At 29.6% G+C, this 18,461-nt stretch overlaps 1 protein-coding gene across 1 annotated transcript; it reads right to left on the reverse strand.

Annotated features, from left to right (window-relative positions):
* Window positions 1-3,720: 3,720 nt before the first annotated feature.
* Window positions 3,721-4,226, reverse strand: LOC139425341 (protein FAM200A-like). The gene is made up of 2 exons (XM_071179437.1): window positions 4,217-4,226; window positions 3,721-4,106 (listed from the first exon to the last, which is right to left on the reverse strand). Exons 1-2 carry the CDS (start codon window positions 4,224-4,226, stop codon window positions 3,721-3,723), a joined length of 396 nt encoding a protein of 131 aa, XP_071035538.1.
* Window positions 4,227-18,461: the final 14,235 nt, after the last annotated feature.

An 18,461-nucleotide genomic window follows, 5' to 3' on the forward strand; every position in this document is an offset into this window, starting at 1 on the left:
TTAACAAAAAAAATTTCATTTCTTTAACTACACGAGTTTTTTTAAACAAATATCTTTGTTTAAAAAATTAAGTTATTTCAGGTTTTATTATTTTATGAATTAACTCAAAAATGTCATAGGTTTTAAACTGTTTGAATAAAAATATTATAAATTTGTAAAAAAGTTATTTTTAAAATTAAAAAATAATCATTGCTCTTAAAGGTATTTAGAAAATAAAATAATATTTGTTTTCTAACTAAATTAGAATTTTTGGATTATTTTTCAAATAAATGTTCGACGTAAATTTTTTTTTTTTTTTTTTTTTTTTTTTTTTTTTTTTTTTTTTNTTTTTTTTTAAATAATTTTCAACTTTAAGAAAGACATTTCTAAGATATTTTTTAATATTTTTTTATATTAAAGATATTTTTGAATAAATTTTTTACTTAGTTTATAAGGTTATTTTTCAATAATATACCCTGTCCAATAATTTAAGTATAAGTTAGAAAAAAAAGTGAATTCCATCTCTACCATAAGTCAATTATATGAATTATGTTACAAAATTTATAATTAAAATGAAATAAAATTCAAAGAAAATTTTTATTTTCCAAAAAATGAATAAAAGGAAAAAATCACCGATTTCATTATTATCCCATTTCATTGTTATACCATTTCATTTTTATAAGTAAAATCAACGAATTTCATCTTTTTAACTACAAGACCAAAATATATTTCTTTAAAAAATTAAATTATTTTGTGTTGTATTATTGTTATATGAATTAATTCAAAGTAGCTTATTTCTTAAACTGTTAAGTAAAAATTTTTACTAATTTTAATTTTTAAGATAAATAATAATCATTCTCCTTAAAGCTTTCAACCTAAACCAAGGCGTCTATCATTTATATTTTTTGAATAACAATTTTTTATTAGTTAATAAGATTATTTTTCATAATGAGTGCGGTGATAAAAATGTAATCTAATAAATAAATTATATATTTCTGATTGTTATGCAATTAAATCTTAATAATATAAGGATCTAATGAAAAAGTGATAAATGCATAATTTAACCTTTATGAAGCTTCCTTAATCTTTTTTTAATTAAATTAAAATTTTTGAAAAATATAAATAGATCACAAAAATTAACTAAAATATCTGATAAATATATCAGTCTAGAGTCGCTTGAAAAAGAAGTTCGCCTCTACTAATACTAATTATAAAAATTATTAATTGTGGTGTAACAGTAACGTTAAATTATTTGCAATTGAACAAAATTAAATTTTAACAAAAAGACTTAATAATTTATGACTCGATTTCTATTCGGACCTTTACTTTTAGACATTTACACTTATGACTTATAGCTCTCATTGATTTTTAGTTTTGAGATTTTATTTTCATATCTTGTTTCCTTATTATTATAATCATTTTAATTCTTGACATTTACACTGGCTCTTTTAAAACATGTTTTTAATTGTCACAATTTTTAGTTAATTTTTCTTTAACTGATCACCACACATGTGGCAAAATTTTACTGTAATTTTAGTTTTTAGCTGAAATATTTAAAGTAATAATTTAACTTTTTATCTCCGTATACCCCCTTGGGGTGGGTCGGAGTTCTACCTATCTTATAATTTATGACTATTAATAAATAAATAACTAAATATAAATATGGGTAATTTTTAAAAATATTACTAAATATATCAAAAAATTGCTGCGGTTATTTTTCTACCAAAGTAATGAGTCCTTTTAAAATAAATAAATAAATAACAAAAAAAATTTTTTGAATCCTCAGAATTCTTTAAATGAATTTTTTTTAAATTATTTTTTGACAGTGATATTAATAATTTAAGTTATTTTTTTCAGAAAAAAATTGTTTTTACATTTTAGTAAAAAATAAAAATTTGGAAAAATCCTATTAATTGTAAATAAATAAACCATGATAAAAGCTGAGTCATATCGAGAAGGATAAAAAAAAAAAAAAAAAAAAAAAAAAAAAAAAAAAAAAAAAANAAAAAAAAGTAAAAATATTAATAATTATGAAGCAATTATTCGCAAGCGAATTCTAATTGCAAATATCGAATGCTTGAAGAAGAAACTCACTCAAGGGAATGAAGCACCCATCAAAATTAAGTAGTACATATAGTTGATTTATAATGATTTCGACCCTTACTACATATAAATAATTGAAATATGCAACCCCTAACATTAATTTTAAAAAATAATCAAGAGTTTGCATGGTTGAAATAATTCCTAGCCACAATTGTAAAATCAATTATATTGCGTACTACCACAAAAATTCTTAATAGAAAGTGTAAGAAACGGCAGCTATGAGAAAAAAAAAAGTTTTGACTTACAGAAATTAAGGCTTCTCTTTAAATTTATATTTTCAAATGCGGTTAATTTGTAACGCATTTTATTAGTACAATATAATTTGCATATTAAAATTATTGCAAATTGAATATATATTCAAATTTGTCACAATGCACGCAAATAAAATGAAAAGTTTGCATTTGACACCTTATGGGAAAACGAGACAAATTTAACCACCACGAATTTTGACATGAAGAAAGATGTCAAAGAGCGTTTTATTTTGGACATACCACAAAATATTAAAATGCATGTATAAGAAAATGGGCATAGTTCCCTGAATTTCACTCTTCAAAGAGAAAAAAAAAAATTTGAATATAGCTCAAAGCGCGTGTTTAAGAAAATGCAACGAAATGAGTGTTCGGAAAAATGAACACAACATAAAATGTGCGCTTAAGAGAAGTCGGTACGGCATATATAGTTTGTCTGTGGTAAAAACTCCCCCCGTTGCAAAGTCTGAGGCCGTCTGCTACTATGAAAACAGGAATAGCGTATTTCAGGGAGGGTAGCTTCTCTTCACTCTAGGGCAGTGCTTCCCAACCTTTTTTGTGCCATGCCCCACCTAAGCCATTCTAAAATTCTTATGCCCCCCTATGTAACATACACATAATTTTTAATATTTAAAAATTGAATTGTTCACTTAAGAAACTTAAATGATAGGCTTTAGGAAGAAATCACTAGGAAATTGTTAAAAAACACAGTAAATAAATTTTTAAAACATATAATGAAAAACTAAAATTCAGTTTTTTCTATAATAATTTAATATTTTAATTTAGTGAAATCCTTGCTGAACAGAGATTTTATGTTAGGTTCCAATCGGGTTAGCTTCAGTCTCAAGTATCCCCGTTGTGTTATATCCAGACGATTTCTTTTTTTAGCAGTAAATCATTTACAGCACTAAACCCAAATTTAGCTAAAAATGAAATGGAAACGGTAGCAATAGTTTTCTTGCACATTTGGTTGAATTTGGGTATCTGATTTCTGTTTCCTCACAAAGCCATGCCATCACTCCCTTTATATTAAATGAAGTTTTAACTGTATCATCATTTTGCATTTCTGCGAGTTCTTCTTGATATTGCATATTTGATATATCAGACAAATCCACTAACTTTGGCTGCATCATCCATGTTGGAAAATCAATTTGTTTTAAATCAGAGAATCTTTCTTTTAAATCAGCCGATAGAATTTTCAGATGATCGACAATAACAAGTAAAGTGGTATTATTTACTTCACATTTTTGGTACCAATGTTTTTAATATATATTTGACATAACTCAATAAGGGCAATGAAACCAAATATCTTCGCTTTTGCACCAACACGAGTTTTATTTGTTCCTTGAAGTTGCTTACTTAATATATTTTGTTTTTCAAAGATATCAAGTTAATAACTAACAAATGCTTTATCATCGACTGTTAACAGATACTTCATTTTAGATTTGTCGCTTAAAAAATCACTAAGAATATCAGGAAGTTCCATAAATCTTTTAAAGCAGTTTCCTTTAGAGAGCCATCTTACTTCAGTGTGAAGTAAAAGTCTAACATGGTCTGCATTTTGTTCTTCACAAAATAGCTTGAAGAGAAACTCACATTTGGCATTAGCTTTAATATCATTGATGCACTTTATTACTGAATGTAGTACTTCATTTAGAACTGGCAAGATGTTTCTAGCTACTAAGTTTTCCATATGAATAACACAATGCACGAGAATCATTTCTGGATTCTCATCTTTCATCAATTTTAAGCGGCCATTTTTCTCAGGAGCACCATCTGCAGCACAAGATGTTATGTATTTATTGACATCTATATACGTTTTTAGCTTATTATATACTAGCCGCCTAAAGGCGGCCAGCTGTCCGTCACGCTANTTTTTTTTTTACTTCCTATCATTTTAGTAAATTTACCAATTAATTTGAGCTATTTTAAAAACGTGTATCTAAAATGCTTTATAATTTTCACTAATTTATCTGACTTTATTCATGCTTCTTACATAACTTTTTAATTTGTTTTAAAATTCTCATAATTATTTACAATTAATAAGTTGTCTCAATATTATAAAAAAAATTGATTTAATATAATATACATATTTTAAGAAAAATTAAACATAAATTAGAAATAACTTTTTCCAAATAATAAAATTCACAAATTTCCGATTTCCAGATTATAAATACAATTTATATGGTAAATATTAAATACAAATTCTCTCAATCATATATACAAAAAGTTTTCATAATCATTTGCAATTAATAAGCTATTCCAATTAATATCATAAAAAGAGATTAACGTAATATTAATATATGCAACACTTTTTCTTGCCATGTCAGTGGTTAAATTCGACTCTATATTAATATATTCAAAGATTTAGTTCACCCACTTTTAACTACATGAGAAACGCCATATTGTTTGCTCCGTTCAGAACTTTGTTTGGAACGAGGAGAGCTAGTGACGTCGTTGATGACGTAGGACTAACCCTGTCTATTGCCCCCCTTAACAATCGAATTACCCCCCAGTGAGGCGTGGGCCCCACGTTGGGAAGCACTGCTCTAGGGCTAACACAATAGACCGAAGAAAAATATTCTCTTCCTCTCGCCGACCCGAGTCAAAACTTGTCCTAAATAATGACCCCTATTTGAAATAGTTATACCTCGTTACCATAGTCACCGCCCCTGGTCCAGACGAATGGCTAGGGGAGTTCTTACTTTAGACAAACTATACCAATAATGTTAAAACTGACGTTTTTCGATGTATTTTTTCTCAGCATAAGCAAGATATTGCTTCAGTAACTTTTTTCACAGAATATTTACATATACATGTTAACACTGTGATAACTGTTAATACATATCTTTGGCGTTTTTTAAAAAAATTATGAACTGAGAACTTTAAATTTTTTTACAATTTTCATCACTTTTGGTCAAAAGTTTCATGTATCAAAAAGTATTTCTTTTTACATTAAAGCACTACCGCACAGCATACAACTAATATATCCCCCAAAAATTTCAAAGCGATATCATGAGTAGTTTTTTAGAAGGTACATCGAAATGGGTCAGTTATAGAATTATTTGAAGATATATACCGTACAGACTCACCTTAAGAAAAAAAAAACGTAGCAGTTGATTCCGTTTTTCTTCCATTTTTATAACTACTATTATTTTTAAAAAGAATTAACATATGAATCAAAATAAATTCGTAGTACAGTGCGCAAAATAAAAAACGGACCACCCTGAATACGTTTCACGATCTTTACGTTTTAGGACTCAATCTTGATAGTTCAAGGGGATAATCTAAACATTGCTAATTAATTAGTGTAGGCAAAATTTTAAGCTATGAAATTAGACACAAAAACGCACTTCTCTGAATAACCCTACTCTTTTTCGATGGATTCAAATTTCTGACATCTGAAATATAGGGGGTAACCGCAAAATTTGGTCAGGAGCGCGGTCCAAAGTTTGGACCCCTCGATGTTAATTTTATTTCTTGCGTATTTAGCCATATCTCGAGAACTTTTTAAGCGAATTCAAAAGTTCTTTCACACAATTATAAAATTCGTTTATCCAAATATAATTCTTGGAAAAAAATGGCTTTTAATAAGTATTTATTATTTTCTATTATTTCGGTTAATAATAATAGAAAAACTTTTTTGAATTGTTCGTTATAAAATTTTTACATCGCTTTAAAGAATGCAATTTTAAATAGCAAAATACAAAATTTGAGCATAATTCGTCCAATTGTTCCTAAGAAATCGAATTATAAAGATGACATATTTTTAATAATTGATTAATTAGGAATTATTCGACCGATATCGTTCAAATTTTGTATCTCTAATCAATTTTATCGTTCAAATTTTGTATTTTGCATGTATGTATCGTTCTAATTACATTCTTTAAAATGATGTAAAAAGTCGTAAACCTTAGAATTTGAAATTTTTTGTCCATTTTTAATTAAAATAATAAAAAAATAATAAATATTTACTGAAAGTTATACCTCACAAGGAATTATNGACCGATATCGTTCAAATTTTGTATCTCTAATCAATTTTATCGTTCAAATTTTGTATCTCTAATCAATTTTATAGTTCAAATTTTGTATCTCTAATCAATTTTATAGTTCAAATTTTGTATCTCTAATCAATTTTATCGTTCAAATTTTGTATTTTGTATGTATGTATCATTCTAATTACATTCCTTAAAATGCTGTAAAAAGTCGTAAACCTTAGAATTCGAAATTTTTTGTCCATTTTTAATTAAAATAATAAAAAAATAATAAATATTTACTAAAAGTTATACTTTGCATTTTTTATCTTTGGTTAAACAAATTGTGTGCAAAAATTTTTCAATTCGCTCTAAACGTTCTCAAGATATGGCGAAATATGCAATAAATAAAATTAAGATTAAGGGGCCCAAACTTCGAACCGCACTACAGACCTAACTACGGAGACTATATTTCACAGATTGCGACTAGCTCTTATATTTTGGGGGTCAGAAATACAAATCCATCGAAAAAAAAGGTATGTTTATTCAGAGAAGGTTTGTTTCTGTGTCTGATTTTATAGCTTAAAATATCGTCTGTACTTATTAATTAGCATATTTGAAGTCAGCCCCTCGAGTCTTTAACATTGAATTCTGGAGCATGAAGATCCGATCATTAGATCAAAAGCTATTCCGAGTGGTCCGTTTTTTACTTTGCGCACTGAACATAATTCATGTTGTCAGGTGAGCAAAATAGAAATTTAACACCTTTAATAACTTTTGATCTGATTTTCAAATAATGGAACTCTATCTTAATAATCAAAGATCATATCTTACCTATGCTAATAATGAAATGCATACGATATTTTAAGTTTCGAGACAAGAACGTACTATCTTCGGAATATATACAGGAAAACAGGATATAGGAAAACAGGATCCTAATACTTTAGGCAGGACAACAGTTGAAAGTTTGGACCCTCAATTTCTCTTTTTGCATTTTCGATACATTTCGAAAACTTTTTAAGTGGATCGAAATATTTTTTGCGCAATATTTTAAAATTTGTTTATCTAAAGAGAATTTCATGATGATAATTACGAAATTATCTTCCGATGAAAGGCAAAAAATTTTGAATTGTTAAAGGTACAGATATTTTAATTTTTTTAAAAATGTAATTTTAAATAGCAAAGTACGAAATTTGGATGAAATCGGTCAAATAATTGAGAAATTAATTTTCAAATGCATGACTTTTTTTTAGTATTTGATAACTAAGAAACTATTTGACCGATCTCGTTCAAATTTTGATTTTGCCATTTGAAATTACTTTCCTTAAAATAAACAAAATAATTATTAAAAATTAGTTCTTGCATATAATCATATTTGGATATAAGCGAGTTTCATAATTGGGAGCAAAAATTTTTCGATTTGCTTAAAAAGCTCTCAAGATATTGGAGCGAAATACGCAAAAAGTAAAATTAAGGGTTCCAAACTTTCGACAGCTCTCCTGACCAATTTATTGGAACCATATTTTTCAGGTTGGGCCTACCCCCATATTTTAAAAGTAAAGAATTCGAATCCTTCGAAGAAAAAAAAAACGATGTTTATTCAGAGAATGTGTCAGTTTTCAGGTCCAACTTCGTAACTTAAAATATCGTCTGCAATAATTAACATATTTTACGCTAGACTCTCAAACCATCAAGTGTCTTCTTGCGTGAAAATAGGATCAAAAGTTATTCAGGGTGTTTATTTTTTTATTTTGCGTACTGTACATATTTTTAATACCAGTCTCTATTGAATATACTTAAAGGTTCACGCATACAATTGTTTTTGCAGAGTATCCACAAGTCTTCATTTAATAACAGTTGTATAAAGTTTAGTTCGTAAATTTTACTGGGCATTGTTAATTTAAGCCACTTTATTGATATTGCAATTTGCGTTCTTTGATACTTATTTCATCCCTACAAAATAAATAAACGAAAATTAAAGAAAACACTTATTGAGTTACGCAAAATTTAAAAATTCAAGTTTTTGCTTCCCTGCTTTATGTTCAAATTTTTTTTCGTTATTTTGAAACACCACATCATTGATAAAGCAAAATTTTTTTTTTCTTTGGGGGGGGGGGGNGGGGGGGGGAGGGGTTTTTGATACCTCATTTCTAATGTGGAAAAGTAAATAAATGAAAAATAAAATTGAAGTGCTCTAGTTTGACAAAGTTTTAAATATAATATTTATTCCTTAAATTATCTTTATTTACTTTCAATTTGAGAATTTCAATTAGAAAAACAGCTGCTCAAATTTGTGTTTTTAGTACATTTTATTTTATTTTACACGTAGCATGACCAGGCGATCCATCTTAAGGTTCACAACTGTCAATGTTCAGCTCCGTAGCCTTGTAATTTTGAGCCCAACCCAGTAGACAAGGGAACTCTAATTAAATATTGGAACAAACTAAGCTTCACGAAGGATTTTTGAAGGAACAAGCCAGCATCTGCTTTGCATAGCTAGGACGATCACAAAAACCTTCCACGGTAAGCCTGATGGCAAAAGGATTCTAGCCCATGATTCGTCTACCGCAGAAGATATTTCACATCAGCATTGGTCGATGCGTGCCAGGAACAAATTTCATTGACCAGCCATATCTGGGATTCTAACCTGCTTTCCCTCATTGGTTGGCGAGCATTCTAACAACTTCTTTTAGAAGAGAGAAAAACCTCCGCACGGGTTACTATATTTACTATTAACGAGAAATCCGATCCTCTAGTAGTTCGAACGTAGAGCAATCTTTTGGATTGACTCCCACTGCGAAGTTTAGTAGCTCGAACGTTATGACATCATTTTTATTTTCAACCCATTGCGCAGGTCATGTTCGCTACGTCGGACTACTAAATTGATCCGAGCGGAGGCTGTTTCTCATCTAGGAGGTGTTGCTCTATACCCTCATCAACTGCTGCACCTTGGTATATTTTATTATACTGATGTATTTATTATCTTTCTGGCATTCTTTATTTATTAATAATTAACAGCCTTTGGCGACCAGTTGGTACCGGTCACACAGAATCCCAGTTTCGCGACTATAGACTACGTCTAACTATGCTCATTTGGCTATATTGCTCTAACTACTTGATAAATACTACCCGCCTTGTAGCCCTTCTCAGATGATTTGATCTAGTTGAAAAAATAAATTAATGAAATATACAAATAAATAAAGGCCTTATACGATTTAAAGTGCAAATTGAAGCTATTAGAAATCTCCTCTCCACAGGTTCGCATTGCTCTTGCTGCTTTGAATTCGGAATTTTGCAAATACCCATTGATCTATCTTAGAGAATAAATTAACGTGGAGTGGCAATATATATACTACTGGCCATTAAAATTGCAACACCAGGAAGGCGACACACCACGAACGTGAAATTTGCAGGACGGATAAGGCATGTTGCGGTATGCAAATGATTAGCTTATCAGCGCATTTATGCAAAGGAGTCGGCGATAGCGACACCTGCAATGTGTATAAAGGAACAGATTTGACAGTAAGTTTCTCATACAGAATTGAGGTTTTGTTATGCCTCGTGTAAGAAGGAAAAATGCCTGCCAGCACGTGTCTGAGTTTGATCGAGGTAGAATTGTGGCCTACCGGGAGTGCGGTTTATCATACCGAAGTATTCCTACTCGCGTTGGTCGAGATCCCATGACTGTTAAAAGAATATGGAATCGATGGGTTCATGACGGTCGTATGGAACATCGTGCAGGACTTCAGCGGCCCCACATCACTAACAGCAGAGAAGACAGACATGCGTCACGAACCCTGAGTCAAGAAATGGGGTCATTTGTAAGGCAACAAGTGTCTGCATGAACAGTTCGATGACGTTTGCAGCAGCATGGACTGTCAGCACGGCAACCATGACTTCGGCTACCCTAGCAAGCTGCATCATTAGCAGGAGTGCTTCATATGGTGTGGTCAACGACGAACCTGAACGCAGGAATGACATGACATCGTCTTTTCAGACGAATCCAGGTTCTGTATACAGCATTATGATGGCCGCATTTATATTTGGCGACATCGTAGAGAACGCCCATTGGCAGCTTGCATTCGACATTGTCATACTGGCCTATCACCTGGAGTAATGGTATGGGGTGCCATTGGATACACGTCTCGATCACCTGTTGTTCGCATTGCCGGTACTTTGAATAGCAGCCGTTAGATTTCTGATGGGTTAGAGCCAGTTGCTATACCTTATCTTCGAGGTCTTCATAACGCTATGTTTCAACAGAGCAATGCACGATCGCATGTTGCCAGCACTATCCTGAGCTTCCTTGACGCAGAACATGTTCAACTGTTGTCCTGGCCAGCTCTCACCAATTGAAAACGTTTGGTCAATGGTTGCCAAACGAATGGCACGCCACCACTCGTCAATCACTACGGTCGATGAACTGTGGCATAATGCTGAAGCTGTATGGAATGCTGTACCCGTCCATGCTATCCAATCTCTGTTCGACTTGATTCCCTGGACAATAACTGCTGTTATTGTTGGTAGGGGGGGGCTGCTCTGAGTACTGATTCCTCAGAATATATACATCAAAATATCCTGAGAATTTAATCATTTGTTTTTCCAACTATAATGTATGTGCTCAATAAATATCATTCTGCTATTTGCATTCTTTCCTGGTGTGGCAATTTTGATGGCCAGTAGTGTACATCTATTTCTCGCTCCCGTGATATTTCCGGGCTGGAGTGTTCAGTAGTAACGCGCCAGAAAGAATAAAACTAATTCATTTCTTTTGCCCAGAAAATCTTTTATTTCTCATTTTACACAGCAGATGACAGTACCAGGATATTTTTAAGGTAATTGTAGATACTTTACTTTGAATTAGATCTCAGCACTAATGAAATATGTGTATTTGGCAAAATAGGCACTTTTATGACTGTTTTCTTGAAAATTAACCGATTGTTAAGGGGTTAACAGAAGTGATTTTCAAAAAATGACGCTCAATCTACGTGGTCGTGAAGGAAAATTATTTAAAAAATTATATAATTTAGTTATTCTGAAAACAATTTTTTTCTTTTGACTTAGTAGTTCTGTGGTATCCAGCTTTTAAATTTATATTTACTTAATATTTAAAAATAATACAGTCAAGAACCACGCTTAAACGTTAACGTGGTACGAATGGCGAATTTATGACAGCGTAATGTCCAAGTGAAATCTCATGGTATTATGAGTATTCAATTTTATATCTATTTATTAATATTTTTATGTGTATTTTAATTGATTGTTTTATATTAAGGTACATGCATACACTTAATAACTTTTTTCATAATTTTTAAATTTTACCTTCAAGAATTAAATATTTTTTTTTATAGTTAACGTTAGATTCTTTTTAATTAAGATTTATTTTGATTAGTTTGTATAATTAAAATAGTTTTGATACTTAGATTTCATGCAGTAATGCATCTCATTGTAAAAAAACATTCATTGTATTCTCTCATCGTATTTCATAAAATAAAAAAATTCTAAATTATTATTAAATCTATTCATCATTGTATCTAAATAGACCATATTGTAACAATATGTATGTTTGTCATGTTTTGAATAATTAATGCTATATATTTAGTATGCTAATTTCGATCTTAGATTATTAATTAAAATCTTATAATTAATATCCTATAATTCTTTGAGTGCAATTATAATCTTTATCTCAATTAATTCAACTAAAACTTAAAACATTTTCTTTTTAAATAACTTTATTTCAGGATACGTAGTATAAATGCTACATCTGACAGTTTCTTATAAAATCAAAACGCTAAATAAGAGGTGCACGTAAGAAAAAAAAGTACTAAAACTTCAGAGTAATTTTCTGTAACTATATTTACTAACGATATTTTTGTATCAGTTATAATTCAAAACACCTCCACTGGAGACACTTACTAACGAAGCATTTAAAGAAAATACATTAAAACAAATTTGAAAATGCCTTCGTTTTAAATCTGGCTTAGGAAAATGCTAAGATGCATAAGATGGTGTTATAGATAATGCTAATATAAGATGCTTTTCTCAGAGTGCCAGAAACATTCAAAAAGGAGTTATTACAAATTTATTTGCATTTCTAAACCTGCTGCACATATTTTAAAAAGGCGCAAAATCGATAAACACCAACGATTTTTTTTTTTACTTATGAATTTCATTAAATAATTTTTTTTTAAAAGTTAGGGCAGAATTAAAAAAAAAAGCATACAACATTAAAAAAACAGACCAGAATGCAGAGAATCCATGATCGCATAATAAATCCTTATTTAATTTATTTTTTCACAACCACAAGCAAAGAGACAAGATAAACAATTTGTTCCTCCTCTTCATATTGCATTGCAAGATTGTAGTCCTTCTAAAAGAGCAATAATCCGGGGCGGAAATGGATGGAACCTCTTCAGGCAGAGATAGATCTTTGGTGATGACCAGAGGACAGAGAAATGTGAAAGCCATAGGGTGTCCCAGTATAGCCTAGACTAATTATTCTGTAGTAAATCTTCAATTTCCTCAGCGGTTAAGATATCTTTAAAAAACGTTTTCCGAATCCGTTGAATAGATTTCAAATAGTACCCCTGTTGTAAGTTAGCATAAATCCTTGTACAAAAGGAGATTTTTGCCACCCATGGTGAGAATCACCTCCACAAACTTGTGAAATGCTAAAAATAGGAGGTGCCTCTGCCTCGCAGGTCAACTAATTTGAACCTATGAAACAATTTACCAATGAATACACCCCACTAGTTTGAAAAATAAAGATAGACGTAAGTGTAATTCGTTAGGTGCTCATGTTCATAACAAGTTTAAATGACAAGACAAGACAAGCTCACGCTCAATAAAAAATCCTGCTCGTTTTAATTCATTTCATAAAAATAAAATATTTAAAGTCCATTTTGAACTTTTATAATCTATTTTGATCGGATCGTGACAGCTTCTGGTCTTTTACATTTACAGTTGATTCAACCTGTTAAGAGAACAACGCGTACTACAAGGATTTTCTTTGTTGATTGTGTAAGTAATCATTTCCTAAAAATAAATGCATTATACTTTAGTCATTAGTTAGCGTTATATTTTCTAGAAATGGTGTCTACATGCAGGGATGCCAGCTGCCAAGACTTCTCCGAAATATTTTATTAAGTCGTAGAGAATTAGAAACCAATTTTAGATAATTTTGGTAAAATTTAAAATGCTTACCACGAGATAATTGGAATGAAATTGTGTTTCATATGAAATTTCAAATTATGTATACCTAGTGGTGGAAAAAATAATTATATATCAAATTTACATAAACTAAGAATCAAACATTAAAGCATGTATTTTGCTACCATTAGTAAAAAAAAAATTCTCACAAAGCAGAGCCAGTTGGCATCTCTTTATATGTAAATAGAGAGGGACATTTGCTCTCCCTCCTTATAAGGTTATAAATTAGAATTTATAATATTTTGTTGTTTTTATTATTACTGTTTTACGACAAAACATTTAATATGCACATTGATTTTTTGGAAGCAAAAAAATGTGAATATTGTATAATTAAATACTCGTTTATGCATTATTATTAAAATTAGTATGTAATAATAAAAAAATACAACGAATGTTAAATTTTCAAATGTTATTTGGAACATAATTTTCCAAGTTTCCTGAAAAATAATTGCGATAAGTAAATAATTTTGTGTATATTGCGTTACATTCATTACGTTCAGCAAACAGCGTCAACTACCGAGAAATGTTTCTCTTTCTAGTTATTAATAGATAGATTTTGAGTTAAACTGCTTATAAAAGTTCAAATTTTTTTTCTTCGAATGGTTGGATTAAGGAACAAATCATCTGTTGTTGACATTGTTTTTTTGTACTCTAAGCCACAGAAGTATTATTCGCTCACAATTTTTATGGCATTTTAATGCTTTAAGTATAAGTTTCAATAATCCTTATACTTACGATTTGGAAGGAAAAAAACGATTTTTTTAAATTTATAAAGACATGTTTGCTTTGTATTCTTAAAATACATTTATTTAATACTCATAAAACTTTCTTCGAGGAACGGAACACGCTTCCATAGCATCTCGGGCCCAAAATTTTTTAATATTTCTCCATATCTTTTCTTTTATTTCAGATTGCAATTTTCTTCCCTTTAAAAAAAATAGATTAAATAATTACTATTCCTTAAATTTTATAAGTCTTTTACAAAATATATCTCTTACATACATTAGACTTATAACACTACACATCATATTACTTTAAAAAAATTGTTATACTGTTTTTAAAAGAGTTCATAAAGTGTCCTTTATTTATATATTATATTCGTTTCTTATAATCAAAGTAAAATGGTAGCAAAATAATATTAAGGCTATAATATGCAGTTTATAACCAACCATTGCTACAGTTCAGTTTCGCAAAAAAAGAGTAGTATCATTAAAGTGACAATAACTGTAATTTTCGTCAGAAATTTTTTATTTTTATTTTAGGAATATAAAAAAAAATATGTATCTCATGTATAGAAAAATTAGAGCTTGTTTAATTATGAAGCATACGCATTCTTATAATAAATTTTCATAAAGATACAAAAAGCCCTCTTATCCTCAAATATTCCAATGATTTATATTTATCCTTTTCCTTAAAAATAACTTTTAAAACTAATTAAATTTAATTAGTTTTAAAAAGTATTTAAAAAAAAACTTGTTATGCAGGTTGGTCTAAATTCATATAGTTCGAATATAGAGTTCGGATTCGTGAAAAATCGAATTTTAAAGTAGCAATAACAGTAATTTTTTTCATTAAATAATTATCTTTATTTCAACAATATAAAAAAAAATAGGCATCTCATGTCCAGAAAAATTAGAACTTGTTTAATTATGAAGCATACGCATTCTTATAATGTATTTTCATAAAATTACAAAAAGCCCTCTTTTCCCCAAATATTTCAATGATTTATATTTATTCTTTTCCTTAAAAACAACTTTTAAAACTAATTAAATTTAATTAGTTTTAAAAGTATTTTTTTTTAAAAAAAATTGCTATGCAGGTTGGTCTTAATTCTTTCAGTTCATATACGGGATTCGGATTCCTGAAAAATCGAATTATATAAAAGTGTCGTATATTTGAAATTTGATTTCTCAGGAACTATTCGATCAATTACTAATTTTGTATTTTATGTTAAATTACCTTCTCTTTAAACGATATAAAAATGTATGCCAATTCAATTTTTTTCCAACTATTATTAAATAAAATAACAAATAATTATTAAAAAGTTATTGTTAGACAATTTATAAACGACCTTAATAATTGTGCTCAAATTTTTTTCAATCCGATTGAAAAGCTCTCCAGTTATTTGATTGCGGCTACTCCCTATATTTTGGAGTTTAGAAATCCAAATAATGTCGAAAAAATGGCATGTTTATTCAGAGAAAGTACGTTTTAGTGTCCGATTTGGTAACATAAAATATCGCCCCTTCGCTAATTAATTAGCATATCTGAAGTCCCTTTGAACCATGAGTCCTAGAACGTGAAGACCAGATTATTAGATCAAAAGTTATCAGGATGGTCCGTTCATTTTTTTTGTTTTTTTTTGTGTGCACTGAAAGTCTGAAAATTTATAAGTCAAATCTGCTTAATTTTTATTTTGTTGCTTTATCTCTAATTTATTCCATTTTGATGCGAAAAGGATTTTTAATAATTTGATTTTGTTAAATAGACCAGAATGTATTCTGATCTACTTCTTTACTCTTTGCCTTGTTTTCTTTATTAGCAAATTAATTATCCCAAGATATTCCTAAAATAAAATGTCAACTTCCTCGAATTTATTTCTCATTATACTCATTAAAGAATGTATTTTTATCTCTATTTCGCTGGTTCTAAGTTAAAACGGCACTTCCGCACTCAATTCTCATTCAAATAATATGAGAAGTGAGTGCAGAAGTGTCGTTTTAGTTTTGAACCAGCCAGAATTTAGTCCAGAATTTTGTATGTAATTATGTGTATATTTTTTCTTATTATCTGTTATTATATTATGTTTGTAAAACATAATTATATTAAGAGCTTCGGTTTTTTTATTGAACAGTAAATAAACTAACCAAAATATATAATTTGATTGCAGCTATTTCTATTTGTAATTGCCATAACGAATCGCAATTATTTAAACTGTGATCTTTAATGACTTTATTACATCGCGATGATTTTATTGTTTTGATGTTAGCAAACGATTATTTAAAAAAAAGTCAATTTCCTTCAGTTTTGATTTTAAAAATATTGCGTAATCATTCTGATAGTTTTTCTTTAAACCAGAGCTACATCTGTTGTGAGTGCGTATTTTTGTTACCACATTATATTTGTAAAACTTTAAAATATAATTGTACTTAATTAAACAAATTGTCAGAATTTTTATTGATAACTGAAAAAACGCAATAGAATCTTCTATAAATATGATAAAATAGACTTTTTGTTTCCAATCAATGATGATCATGAATACACTTGAATGCATTACATATAAAAAAAAAGAGATAATTTTACTGTTATGGTTAATTTTTATTTATTTATTAATCTACTTTTATTTAAATACAACGCAATCTTTTATTTTATTTTATAACCGTCGTTGAACAGCCGACCTAATTTCATGGGTTTACGACGACTAATAACTAGCTAAACCCCGCCCCCATCCGGGGATTTACGACTACTAATGTTCAACTCCGTAGCCTTGTAATTTTGAACCCAATCCAGAAGTCAAGGGAACTCCTGGATCGAGCATTGGGAGAAATTTACCTTCGTGGAGGACTTTTTGATGGAACTAACCTGCATTTGCGTTACATGGAGAGGAAGACCACGAGAACCTCCCACGGTTAGTCTGATGGCAAGGGGATAACCCATGATCCGTCTACCACTGAGGATATTTCACGTCAGCACTGTGGTCGGTGCAAGCCGGATGCGGAATTCGTATCAACTGGGATTCGAACCTAGTTCGCCTCATTGGAAGACGAACGCTCTATCCCCTGAGTCATCGCGGCTCCTTGCAATATTCCCAAAAGAGTTAAATACTTCAAACAATATTTTTAGTTCCTATTGCATAACAAGAGGAAGAGAATATAAATATTTTAGGAAGGGCGCCAGGACGAGATTTGCAATAAGTTCTTCTTTCCATAGATCCATGTCTCTGAGGACATGTAAGTCAGTTTTTAACTACGTAATTTTATAAATTTAAATTTCCTTACGTTTATAAAAATCTAATAAAAATGTTAACTTTAAAACATTAATTAGCCGAGATCCCAGAACATTTAAAGTATAACATGAAAATAAATAAATAAGTGCAGTTCAGTTTAAATAAGGAAAAAAAAAAACTGATTTTAATTTAAAGAAACATAATTTTTTGATTAATTTCTTTTAAAACAGGGCTTCCCAACTTACATAAGGCCGGGGGTCGCAATTAAAAACACCAGTGTCAAATGGCTGGCCACAACTTTATCAAAATTTTATGTAGGACTCTTTCATGTTTGAAGGAACATTAAATATTACTGTCAGAATTTTTATCAAAATTTTATACAGGACTCTTTCATGTTTGAAGGAACATTAAATATTACAGTCAGATTTTTATCAAGTTGTCCAAAACAAAAGTATTGAATTACTAGTCAAAATACGAAGTAGATTTTTACCAGAGAAATAAATTTTTTTGCACCTTTGATATGTTAAATTTCACAGAAACGAAGAAATTAAGCTTGTTTTAACGAGAGAAAAGTATTTTAAAACCATAAAGATTTTTTACGAAAATTGTCCGCAAAAATAACAACTAATATATTTTAGTACGCGGGCCACAAAAAAAAAGGTTTTGCGGGCCGGACGTGGTCCGCCAGTTGGTAACCACTGTTTTAAAAGAGAGCGGTTTTATTTCCCCTTGCTTTTTTAATTTAAGATTAAAATTAGATTTTCTTTATCAGCATACAACAATAGGTGAATAAATAAAATAAAGAGGAATCAATCCCACTATAAATTCCAACGAGAAAATTAAAGTCTAGTGTCTACAATGAGAGGATATCAATAGCATATAATGAAAGGATACCAATAGTGAACACGAAAATAATTCTTTTAAGAGTGTGAAATGGGTCATGTATTTAAATTCCAATGGCACATGTTTGAAAATGACCATCGATTCATCTGAATTTATTAA

This window comes from Parasteatoda tepidariorum, chromosome 4 (assembly GCF_043381705.1).
Source record: "Parasteatoda tepidariorum isolate YZ-2023 chromosome 4, CAS_Ptep_4.0, whole genome shotgun sequence".
In the NCBI taxonomy this organism is placed as follows: Eukaryota; Metazoa; Arthropoda; class Arachnida; order Araneae; family Theridiidae; genus Parasteatoda; species Parasteatoda tepidariorum.